The 19,409-nt window shown below is 44.9% G+C and overlaps 4 protein-coding genes across 4 annotated transcripts; 1 reads left to right on the top strand and 3 right to left on the bottom strand.

Moving 5' to 3' along the window:
- Positions 1 to 779: 779 nt before the first annotated feature.
- On the bottom strand, positions 780 to 6,694 carry LOC132789023 (uncharacterized). Its single transcript, XM_060796755.1, has 2 exons — positions 2,110 to 6,694; positions 780 to 2,049 (listed from the first exon to the last, which is right to left on the bottom strand). The coding sequence occupies exons 1-2, from the start codon at positions 6,207 to 6,209 to the stop codon at positions 1,986 to 1,988; spliced, it is 4,164 nt and encodes a 1,387-aa protein (XP_060652738.1). The 5' UTR covers positions 6,210 to 6,694; the 3' UTR covers positions 780 to 1,985.
- Positions 6,695 to 7,114: 420 nt separating this feature from the next.
- On the top strand, positions 7,115 to 15,403 carry LOC132789024 (uncharacterized). The gene is given in 6 exon segments (XM_060796756.1): positions 7,115 to 8,188; positions 10,521 to 10,638; positions 11,217 to 11,319; positions 12,362 to 12,512; positions 12,640 to 12,961; positions 12,963 to 15,403. Coding segments are annotated over 6 exon segments (3,150 nt in total). The 5' UTR covers positions 7,115 to 7,268; the 3' UTR covers positions 14,499 to 15,403.
- On the bottom strand, positions 15,220 to 17,716 carry LOC132789032 (trafficking protein particle complex subunit 3). Its single transcript, XM_060796764.1, has 3 exons — positions 17,595 to 17,716; positions 15,514 to 15,924; positions 15,220 to 15,409 (listed from the first exon to the last, which is right to left on the bottom strand). Exons 1-3 carry the CDS (start codon positions 17,631 to 17,633, stop codon positions 15,323 to 15,325), a joined length of 537 nt encoding a protein of 178 aa, XP_060652747.1. The 5' UTR covers positions 17,634 to 17,716; the 3' UTR covers positions 15,220 to 15,322.
- Positions 16,046 to 17,700, bottom strand: LOC132789030 (nuclear transcription factor Y subunit alpha). Its single transcript, XM_060796762.1, has 2 exons — positions 17,595 to 17,700; positions 16,046 to 17,434 (listed from the first exon to the last, which is right to left on the bottom strand). Exon 2 carries the CDS (start codon positions 17,385 to 17,387, stop codon positions 16,176 to 16,178), a length of 1,212 nt encoding a protein of 403 aa, XP_060652745.1. The 5' UTR covers positions 17,388 to 17,434; positions 17,595 to 17,700; the 3' UTR covers positions 16,046 to 16,175.
- Positions 17,717 to 19,409: the final 1,693 nt, after the last annotated feature.

Here is a 19,409-nt window from a genome sequence, read left to right as displayed (position 1 = left end):
GTTTTTTATGACGATTACTTATTAGCTTTTATAAATCCTTTTTGTTTTCTATACTTTTTGAAGTGTGTTTCTTTGGAACCATACACTTTACTTTAATAATCAAAAAACAATATCTGTTCCAGGAAATACTTACCTTAAGTCTGAACTGAAATTCCACTCCAGATCAGCATTGCGATGCCATTCTTCCATACCAATTCAATATAATAAAAAGATTTGTTTTTATTTTTTTGCTATTCTGTTGCCTTTATCAGCGAAATTCTCTAAAAGGGTTTTCTTTATTCTCATGTTTCATGTTGCATTTGCCATTTCTCGTTATAAATTGTTTGTGATTTTTTGTGTTGTTTTTGTTTTTCATATTTTTTTGTGTTGTTTTTGTTTTGATTGCTAAAACATAAATGATTAATGTAAGAACTTCTTACTAAGAAGATTGCACATGTTGAAGGGGATTCGATATTTGTTTCGTCACATATATAAATAATAAGCATAATAATCGTAATAATAATCATAATAATAATAATGAATAATGAAAAACAGAAAAAAAAACCGTTTATCGTTTAGCTTTGCTCTTGCGGAATGAATACAAAATAGTTTAAAATTGCCTTTTAGCGCTGCGGATGATTTGAGGAACGAATTTGGATCAGCAAGGATTATGTAGGTTAGATCTAGAGGGGGTCAAAGGGGGAGGCGGGACGAGAGAGGAGGGGAGGGGGATCTTACTAAGTGTAATACATCTAGATAAAAACGCTATATACACACACACGAGTTAATAATCATAATAATAATAATAATAATCATAATAATATAACGCAGCTTGGGTTAACAATAATACAATAATTAGGTTGCCTTATTCCATATATATCTTTTATCCTTTTGCCATTTTCCATTTTCCACATTTTTCGTTTTTTTTTTTCTGTTTTCTGCATTCTGCTTCGTTCTACTACGTTTATCTTTTTTCTTTTGCTTTTCATTACTTCTGTTTTGTTTTGTTTTTTTTTGTTAACAAACTACCAATAACAAATTTTTACTAATTGTTTATAATTATGTTGTGTGTTTTTTCATTTAATTATTGTTGTTTTCCGTTTACCTTGTTGATGCTTCTTTGTGTTTCTCTTGACAATTCCTTGCGTTAAAACGTCCTGCCACTATAGTATATGCCTATATATTATATATATATAAGTTTACTATATATATATTTGTATAGTTCTATATATGTTAATATGCAAGTGTTGTTGTTGATTATATGAAGTGCTTTCTTAGCCATAATCGCCCGCGTATCGAGCATGTTTATTGCTGTTGCCGCTGCTGCTGCTGTTGCTGCCGTGTGTTGCTGCTGCCGCTGATGCTGCCGCTGCAGCGGCTGCCGCTTGTGCCGCCTTTTCGGCGAGCAGCGCCGCCTTCTGTTGCATGTAGGGATTAAAGTGTTGCATGTACATTGAGGCAGCTGCTGCTGCGGCATAATTGTTGGCATAGCTATTGTTGTTGTTGTTGTTATTGCGCTGATTGTTGCTACCGCTGTTCTGGTTGCTGCTGCTGCTGTTGCGCTGATTGCTGTTGTGATTGCTCCACTGTTGCTGCTGCTGCTTTTGGTGCTGCTGCAGTTGCTGTTGATGTTGATGTTGATGCTGCTGCTGTTGTTGGTGTTGATGTTGCTGCTGTTGTTGATGTTGTTGCTGCTGCTGTTGCTGCTGCCAGTAGCTTTGCTCTGTCATATAGTTGCTGGCATCGTCATTCTTCTGATACAGATACGAATTGAGCAACTGATTGCTGGCAAACATGTTGTCATAACAGAATTTATTATTGCTGCTGCTGTTGTTGTGATTATTTTGATTGTTGGCTGCTGCTGTTGCTGCTGAGGTCAGCGGTTGCTGCTGTTGCTTGGCGTGGTAGTTGTTGCCATACTCCAGCTGTTGCTGCTGCTGTTGCTCCTCGTAGCCGCTGCTGTTGTGGGTTGCCGCTGCTGGCTCCTTGTGAGCCCGGCTTGACTGTCATTCGCCAGTTGCCGTCACCGTTGTCCACTGCCAAGGGCTGTTGTAGCCCTGCTTCGGATTGCTGTGGAGATGGCTGCTTTAAACTGTTGCTCTTAACATTGAACGCAACTTTTTCACTTACCTGCCAAAGAGTGGATGCCACAATGCGGCATTTGCATCCAGTCCAGCGCCACCAGCTGCAGCCGCTGCTGCTGCCGCCTCCGCCAAGTGTTGCTGTTGCTGCTGATGATGTTGCTGCTGCTGTTGTTGCTGCTGCTGTTGGTGCTGCTGCTGCTGCAACTCGTGTGCCAACATGTTGCCACGTTTGCGCTGCATTTGTTGCTGCTGCTGCGATTGCTTGGACTGCTGCTCCAGGGGATTGTAGGTGACGCAGGCTTTGCTGGAACGCAACTGGCGACCGCTGCTCATCATGGCATCCTGGCTAGAAGCGGGCTTGTTGTGGCTGTTGTGCATGGCGGCAGAGCGACGTAGTGCATCGAAAGGCACATTCAACAACGGCACCACATTGCTCTCCGGTTCGAGCAGATTCGACAGCGACTTGCATGTGAGGCGTGGCTTGTGCTCCATAGCTGGGGCAGCAGCAACAGCAGCGGCAGCTGGCGCAGCACTTGGAACAGCAGCAACAGTTGGTGTGACAGCTGGCGGCGTCGCCTTGGCCACATGATCGTGTTCACGACGCGCTCGTTTGTGCTCCAGATGCAATTGTTGCTGTGATGTTGCCTTCGACTGTTGTGGTTGCTGCTGCTGTTGCTGTTGCTGGAGCAGCTTCTGCATGAAGGCCAGCTCCATGGGACTGCTGAAGCCATTGAAGGCAGCTGGCGGCTTGGTCGGTGTTGCTGGCGAGGTGGCAGCAACAGCAGCTGTTGCTGTTGGCGCAACTGTTGCTGCTGCTGCTGGCGGTGCTTCGGCTTCGGATGCAGGCTTCTGTTTGAGGCAATGCTTGTAGAGCTCATCGAGATGCTGCAGCCCAAACTGGCTGTTGTACAGCGGCAGCAGATTGCTCATGAACTTGCGCTGCAGCCCCAACGGATCCTTGAGCGTCTTGAAGAACTCCTGCGACAACTGGCCAAAGTACGGTAGCCACAGCATCTGCTGCAGCAGCGCCAACGTTGTGGCATTCAACTCCGTGGACATGCTGGAGTCGGCAGCTGGCGAACTGGATGCTGCAGCTGTGGTTGCAGGTGGCGGCGGAGGCGGTGTTGCTGTAACCAATGTTTTGCTGGGTGGTTGCTGCTTGTGCTGTTGCTGCTGCTGTTGCTTGAGACTGGGACTGGCTGTTGCCTTGCTGCTGGGCAGTTGCTGCACCAATGGCAGCGGCAGCAATTGCGCTGGCGTCGTTGGCGTCGTCTTCGACTGCTCCGCCTCGTTCTTGAGTATGGCCTCCAGCTGCTCCATGGTGACGACCAGTATGTTGGGATTCTGGATGATCTCCGGATAGGCAAACGCCTCCGGCAGTCGCAACTCTGGCCGTGTGGTCAACAGCAGCGGGATTTCACGCGCTGGCGACGCCAACACAGCGCCCAGGCGATCCTTTGGCACGAGTATGGGATCGGGCACCTTCCACTGCGGATTGCTGATCAACATCTTGAGCTGCGTCAGTGCGTCCGGATCCTTGTCCATTTTGATGGGTTTGGCGCGTTTGCGCAACGGTTCCGTCGGCTCCACATCGCCATCGCCCGCCTCCTCCTCATCCTCATCATCGATGACCACCGTGTGCAGCTTCTCATCGCCACCGGCTCCAACACGTGCATTCCCTTTGCCCAGATCCATGGGCTCTGCTTGCTGTTGCGAGTTGCCGCCACCGGCGCCGCCATTCAGCTTAAGGAACTGCTCCAGTATCAGATTCTTGATGGTCTCCGAGGTGGTCTCCACCTCGGCGGGTATGCTGCTGGCCACCGCTGGCAACTCGGGCAGCTCCGGTGACTTGGCCTTCAGTATGTCGGAGCTGGAGGTGACGGCGCATTGACTGCGCGACTCCGAGGGAGGACAAACTTCTTCGCGCTTCTTGTAGCTCAAATCCTTGGGCGTCTCATCGGCGGTCACCACATGTTGTGCTGGCTGCGTTGACTTCTCCACCACTGCATCCGCCTCGGCCTCCGTCTCCAGCTCCGCATCTACCAGCTCTGTTCGCGTTGCTGTCTCCGCCGTTTCCGCCTCCGCTTCCACTTCGGTTGCCGTCGCTGGCGTTGCCTCGGTGACCGTCTCCGGTTGCTTGTCGAAGGCATCGATGCCCAGGAAGAGATCCCCATGCAGTCCCTCAATCTCGCCGGCCTCGTTGAACGACAGGCACTTGGGTGCATCATCCATGCTGCTGCTGTCCATGCCCAGTATGCTGGGCAAATCCTTGCCTGCCACATCGGGCACACAGAACGCACTCAATCCCGACGCCGTTCCCGTCGTCGTTGCCATCGTTGTCGTCGTCGTTGTGCCCTGCAAGTTATCCTCGCAGCTGCGCTTCACCAGCGAATCGAGCAGCTCGACGCCATTGTTGCTGCCATTGTCGCTGCTGCATTGCTGCAGCAGCAGATCATCCGCATCGTCGAGCAGATCCTTTAGATTCTTTGGCTGCTCCAGTTCCACGTCTTGGGCGGCAACATCAGCTTGCTGTTCCTGCTCCTCCTTTTCCTCCTCCACCTCGTCGTTGTGTGGCAACTCGGCAGCCACGCCCTGGGGCAGAAAGAGTCCTGTTTTGGGGCAGAGTTGCAGCTCCAACGGCGCTGGCGACGATGGCGTGCTCTGATATGTTGGTGTATTGGGATTGCTGCTATTCGTGGTGCTCGTCTTGGTCGCCTTGGTCGATGCATTCGTTTCGCTATCGAGCAGCGCATCAAAGTCGGGCGTCGCCTCCTCCAGCGACTGTTGCTCCTGCTGCTGCTGGGCGGGCACAACGACCACGCTCTCGATTAGCGCTGGCTGCTTATCCAAGTGGTGCTGCTCTTCCTCCATCACTTGCTGTTGTTCCAGGTGCTGCTGCTGCTGATGTTGCTGGTGTTGCTCTTCATCCTCTTGGACTACGCTCCAGTTGTGCGTCATCTGTTGCTCCTCCTCTTCCAGCTGATGGTGATGGTGGTGATGCTGCTGCTCCTTTTGTGCCAGCTCCTCCTCCTGCTCCATGGATTGCTGATGTTGCAGCTTCTCGCGCTTCACCTGCGCAACGCCGCTATGGAAGAACTTGACAATGCGACTCGAGGAGGCGTCCGTGCGTGGCATGGAACGCCAGCCATTTGTCGTCTTGGTGAGGCGTATGCGATTGCGTTTGTCGTAATCCTCGCAGCGCACCTCCACGATGCGTGTGTCATCCTGTTTGACCCACAGGAAAATCGGATTCACGCTGGGCGTTGTGGGCGTGGCAGCCAGAGCTCTTCCTGCCGCTGCTGCTGCTTCCCCACATCTTTCTGCTTCTGGCGGCGGCGTTTGCTGCGTCTTCAACTGTTGTTTGCTTTGGCTCAACTGTGGCGCAACAGTAACTGTTGCTGCTGCAGCTGCTGCTGTTACTGCAGTCGTTGCAGCAACTGTTGCTGTTGCTGCTGTTGTTGCATTTGATGCTGTTTTGGTTTCAAGTTTCACTGTGGCCATTTTGGCCGGCGGCTTCTCTGGCTCCAGCTGTTGCAGCATTGCTGTCGCCGCTGTTGCAGCTGCCGATGTTGCAGTTGCATTTGTTACTGCTGCTGTTGCTCCCGTTATTGCTTCCGTTGCTGTTGATCCCGTTGCTGTTGCAGTTGCTGCTGCTGCAGTTGCCGTTGCACTTACATTTGCTGCTGCTGTGCTGCACTTTGGTTCTGTTTTGATCTCCCGCAAGACGCTGCTCTTGTTGTTGTTGTTATTGTTACTACTGCTGCCGCTGATTCCGCTGTTATTATTGTTGGTGTTGCTGCTGCGCATTGGCGTCTTGGCCACGCTTAGATGCCCGAACTTCTGCTTGGCTCGCGTACACTTGCCTCGCGCTCCGCCGCGGCCGCGCCTCCTTCGACTGCTCGGCTGCTCCTCGAACACCAGGAAAATGTCGCGTGCGATTTTTCGACGTTCTGATTTTCTGTGACAAACGGGCGGCGCCGCATCGAACTCCTGCTTAACGGTTGCTGTGGTGGCAACAATGCCATCGTGCTGTTGACCGTTAGCCTGATCGCCGTCACCATTGCAGTTATCGTTATCGTTGGCGTTATTGTTATCGTTAACACCAGCTGCACATTCACTTGACCTGCAAGTGTTGTTCCTGGGCATTTTACGGCCGGCCGCCGCAGCTCCAATTTGGCTTCCACCCAATATTATTCCTCCAAAACGATTGTCATTTTTTTTTTTTTTTTGCTTTTTGTTTGCTGCTTTTCTATTTTCTTTTGTTTGTTTGTGAGTGTCTTTTGCTTGCGCCTTTTTAATTGTGCCTCCCTGTTTTTTTTGCTACTTTTTACCGTATGCTCTTTTTCTCTCACTTCTTTCTTATTGGAAATTAGTTATTGGGCACCAGCAGGTCATCGAGAAACTCTTATTGGACTCCACCGTGGGTCTCGTTTCACACTTGGCATTTGTCTTGCGTGTCTTGCATTTTGTTCCTCTGCTGCTGCGTTCCTTATTTGCGTTAAATTAACTTTAATTTAAATGTGTTTCGCCTGTGCAGAGCTATGCGCAGTGTGTGTGTTTTTTTTTACGTTGACAAAATCAATGAATTTTGTATATGTACCAGCGTGACCGCAAGACGGATTTCGAAATTTACCATTTCGATGCGAAAAATATACGAAATATACCGCTTCCGTTGGGACCATTTAACGTACAATTTAAAGTTTGGCTACACTTGCGATAGATATGGGGGCTATTTCTACAAAATAACATTCTACAAGAGAACATTCTGTTTTTGAAATATATAACAAGAATGTTAATGCTTTAGATGCTGTAATATTTATTAGTTAATATCTCACTAAAAATTAAAATTGTATAGTTCCTTTCTCAACAAATATTCTCACTAAAACCTGTGCTGCCCCCGCATAAGATAAAATACCCCAATAAGAGTAGTTCAATCGATATATCGATAAACACCTTACAACCCCTCTTCCATCGCTAGTCTTATCTTTGTTGTTGCTCTGCGCGAACGTGATTATTTCGCTCGGATCTCCGCTGTGTATTTGCTCTTTATAATTTTCTAATTCTTTTGTAATATATATATATATATATATATATACATATATGTATCGGCATTGCACAGTGATATAAGAAAAACAACTGCATGCGTGAAATTGATATATATGTATGTGTGTGTGAGTGTGTGGAATACTAGAATATAAGTACAAAATGGATGCAAGCAGCGATGAGACGCTCAGCGCACAGCTACAACTACAACAGCAACAACAACAGCAATACTACGAGCACAGTTGGAAGACGGCCAATCATGGAAATTCCTTATCAGACAGCAGGGATTATGATACAAACTCGACACGCACATCGTTAACTGGTTCACCACCAATGACTGCGTCATCGCTGCAGCTGGACTTTAATGGATTTGAGGACAAAGCATTGTTAGCATCTTTGTTAACGCCCAAATTGGAAACCGATGGCAGCAACAGCAGTAGCAACGGCAGCATTTATGGCGGCAACAGTCAGGCCACGACTGGGGAGCAACAGGTGCTGCAACCATTAGGCTTAAGTTTAACACTTGAGGCGGACGATAATGTTGATGATGATGAGCTAACGACAGGGACGACAACAACATACACGTTATACGGTGCGCCATCAGCGACACCGCTACAGGAAATGCAAGCACAGACCCAGACCTTAAAAATGGACGAGGACGTCGACGACGATGACAACGACGGAGACGAGGTGTTTACACTGCGACCGTTGACAACTGCACCCCTGTTGCTAACCAGCACAAACATGCACACAAGCACAGACACCACATCCTCGCCCACATCCCATATTTCATCATCAATGCACACAACAACAACAACGTCGTCGATGCCATTAATAGCAACAATGGGCACTTATAATCTGGATGACATTTGTTTTACGCTGGAATATCAGTTTCAAAATCAAAAGCTTGTTCAGGTGCAGCCACCGACAGTGGTATCCTTCAGCATGGTGCCAGCAAACGATGAGGAAGATCCAACAAAAACATCAGCAACAACATCAGAGATGCAAAACAACAACAGCTGTTCAACCCCATCTCCACCTACTACTACTACTACAACTGCATATTTTACACTTGGGACGAGGTAGTAAGCACTGGCAGCCTCATTGCATGCTTTCCAACACTGCTTACACCATTTATGTTTGTTATTGTTATTGATATCAAGTTGCTTATCGATAACTTTGTTTTGTTGTTATTACTAGAAAAAGATTGGGCAGGTGTTTGCACATCCTCATTGCATGCTTCACAGAACTGTTTACGGTATTTTCTTTTGTTATCGATAACTCAACTTTAGTTTTTTACCGTTGCTCATTTGTCATTTTGAAATATGGCAGGTGTTTGCACTTTGCTAGCTTGACCCCCGCCCATGGCTAATGCCCATAGCTACATTTTCCACTGCCCACACAAATCTGTTTGTTGCATGCTTTCTTTTCCGTCTGCTCTAATGTGACGTGCTTGCCTTCTCTTTTGTTGTTGTTGCAGCCAACTAATTAGATGCACATATCGGACTGTTAAAAGTTTTTTTTTAATTTTTGCTTGCCCATGCGAAAATTTGGCAAATTTCAACAATTCCAATGTCCACTTATTACAACGCGCGTCCGTAAAGTGTCCGAAATGTTAGCATGTTGTTGCTAATTGCCTGATATGTGTTCGCCGGTACTCATCCACCCCACACACACACTCATATATTTTTGCATGCTTGTGTGTATGTATTTGATTTTGGATGGCAATGAGAATGTAACGGTTTTTGTTGCTACTGCGGCTGCTGCAGCCGCCTTCTGCTTCTTACTCTGCGATACGCGATGATTGTATCCAAATCGTTTGTTTGGTCTAAAAATAATTACGCCGATGAACGCATTTAGATTTCCCCCACTACAAAATAAAAACACACATGCACATAAATATATACATATGTATACATACAAAAACTTAGTCAAGTTTTGTATTTTTCCCCAAAATTCATTCACACTTGGTGTAAAATAGCCGGCTTCCATTTAGAATGAATCGCTTCTCGAGGCGTTGTGAAATTCAATTCCAGAATATTCTGAAAAACTAGAGCATTTATTGTCCAGTGAAACTGTCAATGTGCTATAATTCGCATCATCATTTAGTTAATTGTTTATTTTGAAAATATTAAATCTAGCTTTAAATGAATTGGCGACGTGCTTAGCACTTTATTTCGTATTGGAACTTTGTGTGTCTTATCAGTATGGCAATACGATGCTCAGTTGGACTTAGTCACACACTGATTAGAAAACTTTCCGTGACTTGTTGTATACCCCACCCCCTCTTTTTATCCAAGCCATTGAACAGCCATTTTGTATTTTTTGCAGTCGCAAATTTACGATTATTGGTTGAACTGATTTTCTATTGAAATTTTGTGTCTTGTCACCTTGTTAATCATTAAAGATAAACTGTTGATTAATTTGTGTATCTATTAATGCCAATTTTCAAATTTAAATGATTTCTCACAATGTGGCTAGCCTATTCTTTGTAGTTGTTTTCATTTATAGTACAATCATATTCCAATTTTTCTTGTTGTTGCTGGCCGTCCTGTGCCTCCTCTACGTCTACGCCACGCTATTTTTATCGCCATGAGTGTTCCACCTCAATCATATTTCTCATTTTTCAGCGCTCGCCAGATATATAAGAAAAGGGAGGAATGGCAGGCATGCTGTCGGGACAGTGGGAAGGGGGGCCTGCTGCCAGCTGTGTCCGTGACAGGGACAGCAAATATCGCAAATAGTGACGGCTGCCTAGTAGACGTACCTTCCGTCCCACCTTGTTCTCCCTCCTTGGTCTACAATCTTCGTCCACTCGCCCACGCACTTGTTGTTTATCCAAATCGAATATTTTGTTTATGTGTGTGTGTGTGTGTGTGAGTGAGTGTGTTTTCTTTTAGGTTTGCTTTTATAGTTCGTTCGACGTCGTGTTTGACCATGACAATATTAAATATTAATTAATCTGGTTATTAAAGCTTAGTGGGGGTTTCCACTTCAAGCAAATCAGTCGTTAGTTTTCCCATTGTTTATGTTTTTGTTGTTCTCCTTTTTGACTGATGTTTCTGCTTTGCTGGCTGTCAACTGTTTATTAATGAATGTGTTCTGTTGTTCTTCTTCTCTTTGGTGCCGTTGTTGTTGTTGTTTTCGTTGCGCTCTCTAACCTCACTAATCTGTGCAGCAAGCACACATACATACATGTGCATGCGTCCATATGTATGTATGTATGTGTAATTGCGGTGTATATGTATATACATGATTTTAACGGCCCACTGACACAAATTAAAAACAAAAAAAAAAAGAGCAGCAATGCTCGCCCGGCGCATTTCTTTTTGTTAATGTTGTTGCTTCCAAACCGGCGAGATTTCGATATATTTTGTGAGAGCGAATGAATAACAACGAACGATCTTCCTTCAGCTATAATATCGAAGAGCAGAATGAGCCAGATGAGGACGATGAGCTGGCTCACTGCATCCACCCCGGCGCCCTGCACAAGGACACCGAAGAAGATCAACTGATGGCGATGGCGTACGAGGTACTCAGTCCCCCCTCCTCACCCAAACACACTCGCAAAAAAAAACGTGTGCCGTAACGTAACTAACGTTTGTAACGCTGCTTTTAGCAAATTAATCGAAAGCCAAATAATCGATAGTCGTAGAGCTAGTCAACAAAAACAAAAGAGGGAGTCTGTGTTGTTGCGCACTTCCCCCCCCGCTCACGATCCTCGCTGCTTCAATTTGTTAACCACTTTTCATATTTCTCAACAGCCAACTTTTGGTGCGTAGCTTTAGTGATCCTTTGATCTCCTCTAAAAATACCAATACTTACAACATAATCTATATATGCAATATATTGTAAAACTCAAAAAATTACAAGTATATACTTCTATATTTTGCATGCTTATTTTTACATACTCACATACTTATTTATTTATTGGCCGACTTACGAGTACATAAACATAACACACACATACCTAATGACCTAATGACTTACATACATACATATATATATTCGAAACCCTCAGTTAATTAAAAAAATCTACAGGTTTTACAATAAAACTAATCAATTTATAACATTTTTATTGTGATGCTTCCTTCTCCTACTATAAAGCAGAGTTCCGACGAAGCTCTCAGCCGTTATAAATGCAACTATGAGAACTGTTATCGCAGCTACAGCACAATTGGTAATCTGCGAACGCATTTAAAAACCCACACAGGTGAGTTTAATCGAAAATGTACAACATATTTAAAACTCAGGGAACGTTTATTAAATTTAGATGTAATTTGCTTTTATTCAACGATAATAATCACTTAAGTAATTTTTTAAATTGTAGACCACAATCGCTGAAAATAAGCCTAATTACAAAACTTGGAAATTTCATCAGAGCGAATGTAATAAAAAATAAGAATTTATATGTATAATTTGTTTTGTTGTGAATTCATTAGCGTATTGATGAAAAAAGAATTGTTATTTTCGGTCCCTGATAAATATAGAAAACTATAATTCATATAGTATGTATATACATATGCAATTCAATTACGTTGTGTTCTTCCATTTTTCATTAGCGTGTTGCCAACGTTTAACAATTCAAATTGTATATCGGCACGTGCCAATTCGTCTACCTTGTTGAGTATGCTATCTACATACATGCATATGTATGTAAATACATACATGTAATATGTACATACATATCTGTTGAAAGGGTCACTGTTCCTTTTAATGTTCCCTCGCTTTAATCTTGTGCAGCATCATAACTTTCATCCACTGTGGTGTCTTCCTCATAATCCTCAATATAATGGTACTCATTAGCAGCTTTGCAATCGAGGCATTTTCCATTAGAACGATTTTAAGTGCTTGAAGCTACTTTTTAAGCGTGCGTTACAGCAATGAATGCAATTAACCAACACTGGTCTACGCTCTATTAAAGACAGGGTTGTTTCACGGCAGCACTTAAAGATGGCGCCAACAACTAAATAAAGTTGTTAATTCGGAGTTATTTTCAATTTTATAAAGAAATATATAATTAAAAACTAAGCAGAGTAATAATAATAATAATAATAATAATAATAAATGTTTTGCAATTGCAAATTGGAAAAAACGTTACTTGTTAACCAATTACAATCAGTAATGTAGTATTGCTTGTACTGTGTTTGCCAACATCAATAAGCAATTTTTTTTATTAATAATTTAGTGAAAAAAACAAATTAGTAAAATTAAAATAATTAGGCACTAATAAATTATGTTTATATGATGTGCAGGTGACTACAGCTTCAAGTGCACGGAAGAGGGCTGCAACAAAGCATTCCTCACATCCTACAGCCTGAAGATCCATGTTCGTGTTCACACCAAGGTGAAGCCCTACGAGTGTGAAGTGAGTGGCTGTGATAAGGCGTTCAACACGCGCTACAGGTGAGTCAAAAAAATCAGCAGCTGATTGCCGAGAATAAACTATGCAGTATTTTTATTATGGTGTCTAATCATTGTCTAATCAAAACACTGCCATTTGCCATATTCCATTTGCTTATCTCACTCACAGATTACACGCCCACCTTCGTCTGCACAATGGCGAGACGTTCAATTGTGAAATGTGCCAGAAGTGCTTCACCACGCTCAGTGATCTGAAGAAGCATATGCGCACCCACACACAGGAGCGTCCGTACAAGTGTCCCGAGGACGATTGCGGCAAAGCGTTTACGGCGTCCCATCACTTAAAGACGCATCGACGCACGCACACCGGCGAGAAGCCGTATCCATGCCAAGAGGACAGTTGTCAGAAGTCGTTTAGCACGTCGCACAGTTTGAAGTCGCACAAGAAGACGCATCAGCGGCAGCTGCTTAACAAGGGCAAAAAAGAAAACGAAACGTGCACAGAAAACGCAACGCCAGGAGCAGGAAGACGACGAGCAGCAAGAGACGCAACCAGAAGAAGGGGAACATCTCGAAGAGGAATTGGAGTTGGAGCCAGTGCAAACGGACATGGTGCTGCTAAATCCCAGCAGTCATTCGTCGGAGACGACGAGCAATGACAGCGGCGTTGTGTTGCAGCAATTGTCCAATGTTTTCATGTTGCCCGAGACATCGCAAGCGTATCCCGTGTCCTATGCCGCCGAGGAGGAGATACCCAGTCCCTGGATTGATGCTGGTGTCCTGGTGTCCAAGCCCATCATGGCCATGGCACCGTTGACCGATGCCTGCGTTGTCCTGCCCACCGAGATGCCTAGTTTTGTGGATCTAAAGCAAAGCTTTGGCAATGCCATTGCCGGCAACATGGATGATCTAACGCTATCGTTGCCAACGCCAACGCTGGACATTGAAATGAACAATGCCCCAGCTGCAACTACAGCTACAGAGCAATCCAATGCTTTACCCACACTGGAGTTGAATCAGCAGAATATTGAGGAACTGCTCAAGGACGACAGCTTTGACAACGATGAGGACATGGAAACGGAATCGCTGCTCAACGATATACTCATGACCATTGATAATAACAGTGCGCTGCTGCAGGAGACACTGCAGCAGGCGGCCCAGGTGCCCAGCGATGCCTCTGGCCTCGTGGAGCTGGACATTCGAGACAATAAGCCAACGTTGAAGCAGATCACAGCAGATGCGGGCATCTGCAATTGCACCAATTGCAAGTGTGATCAGACCAAGAGCTGCCATGGCGGTGATTGTTCCGCCGCCGGAAAGCCGCCGGTTAATGTTAAGCCCACCACAACGATTACAACGCTGGCCAGCTCCAACGGCAGCGGCAGCGGTAAACGCATCTGCGGCAGCAGCAACAGCAGCAAAAAAGTGAGTAAACGCGAAGCGGAAATGAACCAAAACATCGAGGATGTTGCTTTGCTCCTGCAGAATCTGGCTTCCATGAGTGGCGGACAAGCAGCTGGGAAAGTTGGCGGCGGCAACGGCGGTGGCGGTTGCTGTGGTGGCGGCGCTGCCAAGCCTGTGGCAACCACAACTGGCGGCGGCTGTGGATGCGCTTCGAGTGCACCGAAACCGGCACCGGCAAGTGGTGGTGGCTGCTGTAGTCCAGCTCCGACTGCAGGCGGCTGTTGCTCAGGCAACAAGCCAGCAACTGCTGCACCAGCTGGCGGTTGTGGCTGTGGTCCAGTTGTACCAGCTGTACCAGCTGCAGCTCCGCCAGCTGGCGGCTGCTGTGCGCCAGCTGCAGCTCCGCCCGTTGCTGCCAGTGGCTGCTGCTCCAGTAAAGCGTCAACGCCATCGTTGCCGCCGGCCAGCGACGCCGTGAAGAGCAACGCCTGCACCTGCAAGAGTCCAGCGGAGGGCGTGGCCAACGGCTGCTGTGTCGTCATCTGCATGAAAACGCTGCAAGCCTTACGCAAGGTGCTGACACGCCGCAACCTCAACCTAATGCTTTGCCCGCAGCAGAGCTAACCAAATCAACCATCATAATCCAGCAGCAACAACACGAAAATCCAGCAGAGCAACTGTTATCAAGCAATCGTAATAAGCCCAAAATCAAAAAGCCAAAGTATTGTATATTGTGCCTGTGACAACGAAAGTATTCCATGTTAAAAAAAATGTTTTGTTATTTGTTATACAACATACACATGAATTAATAATCACGATGATTATTGATGCCGCATTAGCAACAAAGCTACAGAGCTTAACCCATTTTGTTTTCAGCCGCCTTAACAAAAAGTATAATACATGATAATAACAGCCAAGATAATCGAGTAAAGAAACCCGCTACCCATGCAAAGAAAAACATTTTATAATACAAAATATTTATATAATCCAATGGCCAACGTTTGCATTTTGAAAACTTAAGCTGCATATCAAAAATCAAAGCTTTAATTCTTAAAGTCCTTGAGATATTTGTGTTTGTGCAAACGGACAGACAGACGGACGCAATAGAAGTTTCAGCCTCTGGGTATCGGGTATAATAATAAAAAATGATTAATATGAATACATCAAAAATTGCTTTCGTCTAATGCTTAAACAATTTGTAACACAATGTTTTTGTTTTTAATGCTTTATGTTTATATAATATCTATATATATTCTATATAATATTGGAATTTGTATAAAGTCGAATAAAAATACAAACTAAACACTTGTTGTTTTCTAATTGTTGTTTTATGCTGCTGCTGCTGTTATTTTTTTTGGTTTTTCTTTCTCACAATTTGTTTTGTACGCCCTAACATCACGAACAACATTTAAAAAAAACAAACTATCTCTTCTCTTTGTCTTCTCGTTCTAATCCTCGCCAGCTGGTATGGCTTCCTCTAGACGTCGCACGAACTTAACACGCAACTCCGTCACATTGTCGCCCTTCAGCTGATCCTACAAGAGACACACAAACACACAAGCACACTCTCAGAACAAGAACAAGAACAACCAATAAAGTATTCCTCATACAACACACACAATACAAATATATTGTTTACCTGGACAAACCAACATTGCACCTCCAGCTGAACCATTTCGAGAGCACCACGTATGCAGCCACTGAGTATGGCGCTGTAGCGTAAATTCGCCAAATCTGCGGGCAGCTCAACGAACTCTGTCAACGGATTGGAGTCGAAGAGCAGCGAGAATTCATCGGAGGCTGGCGACCAATTTGAGATTGTGGGCTGCACATTCAAGTAGATGCGGAACGCCTGTTGAATGCGATCCGCTGTCTCACGCAGCTCCAGGCAGCGGGGTGATGAGGTGCGAGCCAGAAAGTCCTCGATTAGACGCATGCCCATGTTGTAGCCGATGCGCTCCAGCTGTTTGTTCACATCGTCCACGTTCTCAAAGTCGCGCAGCATCTGGGTGACCAAGGCGCCATAGGTGAGCGTGAGGAACTCCGAGTTCTGCGACCAAAATGAAAGAAGAGAAATGCAGGACAATGAATCCAAGCCAACATCATCGAAATGGTTAGAGCTTTTCTTTTGCTACAGCTATGCTGTGCAGCGTGTTGAGTTGATCCACAGATTTACAATAAATACAAATTTATTTGCCAGAGTTCGGTCCTAATTGCTATAGACAGACTTACAAGCTACATTCTTAACTTAATGATAAATTGGGGTGTGTGCTCTATCTACAAACAACAACTGCGCTTCATTCACTCCGACTTGATGGCCGTTATGGTTATGCTTGGCGTTTGGTGTGGTGCTATCAGCTTTGGCGGCGCTCTCGCTGTGCCGCGACTCAATGTCGCTCCGCCGCTCGGTGTCAGCGGCAAACTGATGCCATCGAGTCCCGATTGATCGCCCTTCTCTTGCGCCGAGTGAAAACGACCGCCTTCACCGCGTGCCCGATTCATGGCGTGCCGATGACGAGATTCATGCAAGTACTTGCAACGCTCCTTGGGTATGCGTGACTCCAGTTTGGCGCGCGCTTGTCGTCGTATCAGTATACGCTTGTATTGCTTGGCATTCACATAGAGCGGCTCCTCGTCCGCCTCGCCCTTGGAGTTCTCATCCTCCTCGCTATTCGTATTCGTGCCCGTGGTGCTTGTGCTGACATCGGCGCTGCTGCTGTTTGCATTGTTGTTGCCGCCTCCGCTGTTGTTGCTGCTGTTGCCGCCAGCGACACCAGCACTTGTTGTGCTCCCAACAGCTGGCCCAGTTTGCACCTGAACCTGCAGCTGTGCCGCCTGTTGTTGTTGCTGCTGCTGCTGCACATTGCTGATGACAGCATTGCCGCCTTGGGTCGCATTATTGGCTGCTGCTGTGGCTGCCACAGCTGCCGCATTCACAGCTGCCATTTGTGGCAACATTATGATCTGTTGGCCCGCTGTTGCGGCTGTAGCCTGATTCGCACTTGGTGCCGTGGTTATCTGCACCAGCTGACCATTGATGTTAACGTAATGCGGCGTCGCTGCCGCTGCTGCTGCGGCGGCTGCTCCAATTGTGTTCGGATCCAGCGATGTTATGGTGGGTGTCTGATAGAACAGCGTTTGGCCATCGGGTAGCTGCATCACCTGCATCTGTGGCTGCTGTTGTGTCGCCTGTAGCATGATTTGATTTGCCTGCAGCGGTATCAGTTGTGGTTGCAGTGTACCCGCAGTTGCCGCGCCCCCCTGCGCCTGAGGCTGCTGGCCAATTATGATTTGAGCGGCACCCGCTGGCAGCAATGGCATCGGTATCACTTGTATCGGCTGGCCGCCAACTGTGGCTGTTGCTGTTGTTGTGGCAGCGTTGTTGTTTGTATTTGGATTGTTGACCACATTGTTGACGTTGGTGTTGTTGCTGTTCGTGCTGTTGTTGTTGTTGGTGCTCATTCTTGCTGGCGTTGCTGTTGTGCGGTGGTTACTGCTAAAATGGTTATCCATAGCGCGCAGGTTGCGCTACTTTGTGCTCGCCCACAATATATCACTTACTGCAAAAGCGAATGTGAAGCCGATTTTGAGGGTTTGGGTGGCACTTGCAAATGTTTGTCTTATGTTATTCGTTTTTAGGACTAGTGGCCAACTACTAATCTTATACTATTTTCAACGATGTATCGGGAGGCGAGCCCTGCTTGTGGTTTATGAACTTACCACTTTCTTTGCGTCTAATCGGGAGGCTTGTCGAGACATTTTGCTTGGAAATGATTTTGTCGCAATCTTTTTTTTTTCTTTTCAGTCAGTCAGTGGTGGGTGTACCGTTCAGTGTGGCCGCAGTTTTAATTTGCAAATACACCGCCAGTATAAATAAATATATCGCAATTGCTGTCAGGGCTGCATTTTATCGATGTTCAAAAGCGTTAATGCATATTTATCGATATGTATCCACCTCTAATGCGCAGTAATTTGATTTGAACATTCTTTCTTCTACTGTGTTGCGTATTTTAAAGCCATTTAAATTTATGGATACTACAGAATTTTGTGTGCTAATTAAGCACTGTTTTCTAATGGAGAAAAACACCGTTCAAGCTGCGGAATGGCTAGAAAAATGTTACGGCAGATCTGCGCCCACAATATCAACAGTACGCCGAGTGTTTGGGGAATTGCGAAAAGCACGCAAAAGTTCTGAAGCTGTTCAACTTTCGGGTCGTCATCCTGTAGAGGAGACTTCAACGCCAGATGATGTTAAGACTCTTCACCAACTTATTTTATGGGATCGTAAGATCAAAATCCGCGATTTAGTTGAGACAGCAGGCATAACAATCGAGCGCGTCAAATGCATTCTACAAGATCATTTGATACTTAAAAAACTAAGAACTCGTTGGGTACCGCGCTTGCTCACAGTGGACATCGAAGATCCAAATGGCACCGGCTTGGCGAATACATTTTTACGCCGATACATTACCATGGATGCGAATTGGATCAATCACTACGCTTTGGGATCAGAGGACTTGCTCACATTAAGTAAACGCTCTCATCAGAAGAAACGGTCAAAAAAGCAATCGAGCAAGCAGCTGTTTGTCAATATTTTTTGGGATTCAAATGGAATGGTCCATCTGGATATGATTGATAAAAATAAGATGATAAACAGCGACTATTACATAGATTTCTTGAGCAATCTAGAAGAAATTCTCAAACACAAGCAACCGCTTAAGGCGGCAAAGAAAGTGCACAATGCGGTGTCATCGATGAGCACAATGGCCGAACTTGGTTACGAAGTGCTTCCGTTTCCGCCTTATTGTCCAAATTTGAAGGCAATTGATTATAGTTTATTTCCAAATGTGAAACATTGGCTGGAAGCGAAAAAAACATATACTCATGCAGATGTCGAATATGTTGTTTCGTTGCTGCGTTGGAATGCAGAGAACTTTCAGCAATGAAGTGAAGGGCAAACGAGGAATTTCAAACACTAACGTTCAGGGAGCTAATTTCTTACTTGTCGGAAATATGTTATCGATAATTCTTATTTGAATTTAAAAATTAATGTATTTTTTAATATGTAACTATAATTATGAACAGTAATCATATAACTATGAATATATAAGAAGCATTCCAATAGGTTGTAAACACCTTTTAAGAAGAACTCGTTTTTTAATTTAATTTAACACTTTGAAACACTGAACTATATAAAATCTAAGAATTGTTAGCATTAATAAATCTGACTATAAATAAGATTGCTCTTATATGCAAGCACATTAAATTATAAATGACAACTCTTAGAAATTGCTTCTACGTAAAATAGGAAATTGTCATCTCTGCTTTGCATTTGAATTTAACTGAAGCTGATCGACTGGTTTACTTGATTAAATACTTTATTAATAAAACGATATACATTGGACATAATTTTTGTTAAATTTAACAATATTCCTAAGAATGAATCTGAATATAAACATTACAATAAATGAAAATCACATTTAATAATAAAAAGATCTTGAATGTCAAATCTGTTATTAATATCTCGGCTTTGAA

This window comes from Drosophila nasuta, chromosome 3, assembly GCF_023558535.2.
Source record: "Drosophila nasuta strain 15112-1781.00 chromosome 3, ASM2355853v1, whole genome shotgun sequence".
Classification (NCBI taxonomy): Eukaryota; Metazoa; Arthropoda; class Insecta; order Diptera; family Drosophilidae; genus Drosophila; species Drosophila nasuta.
This window is presented reverse-complemented; position numbering and strand designations above follow the sequence as displayed.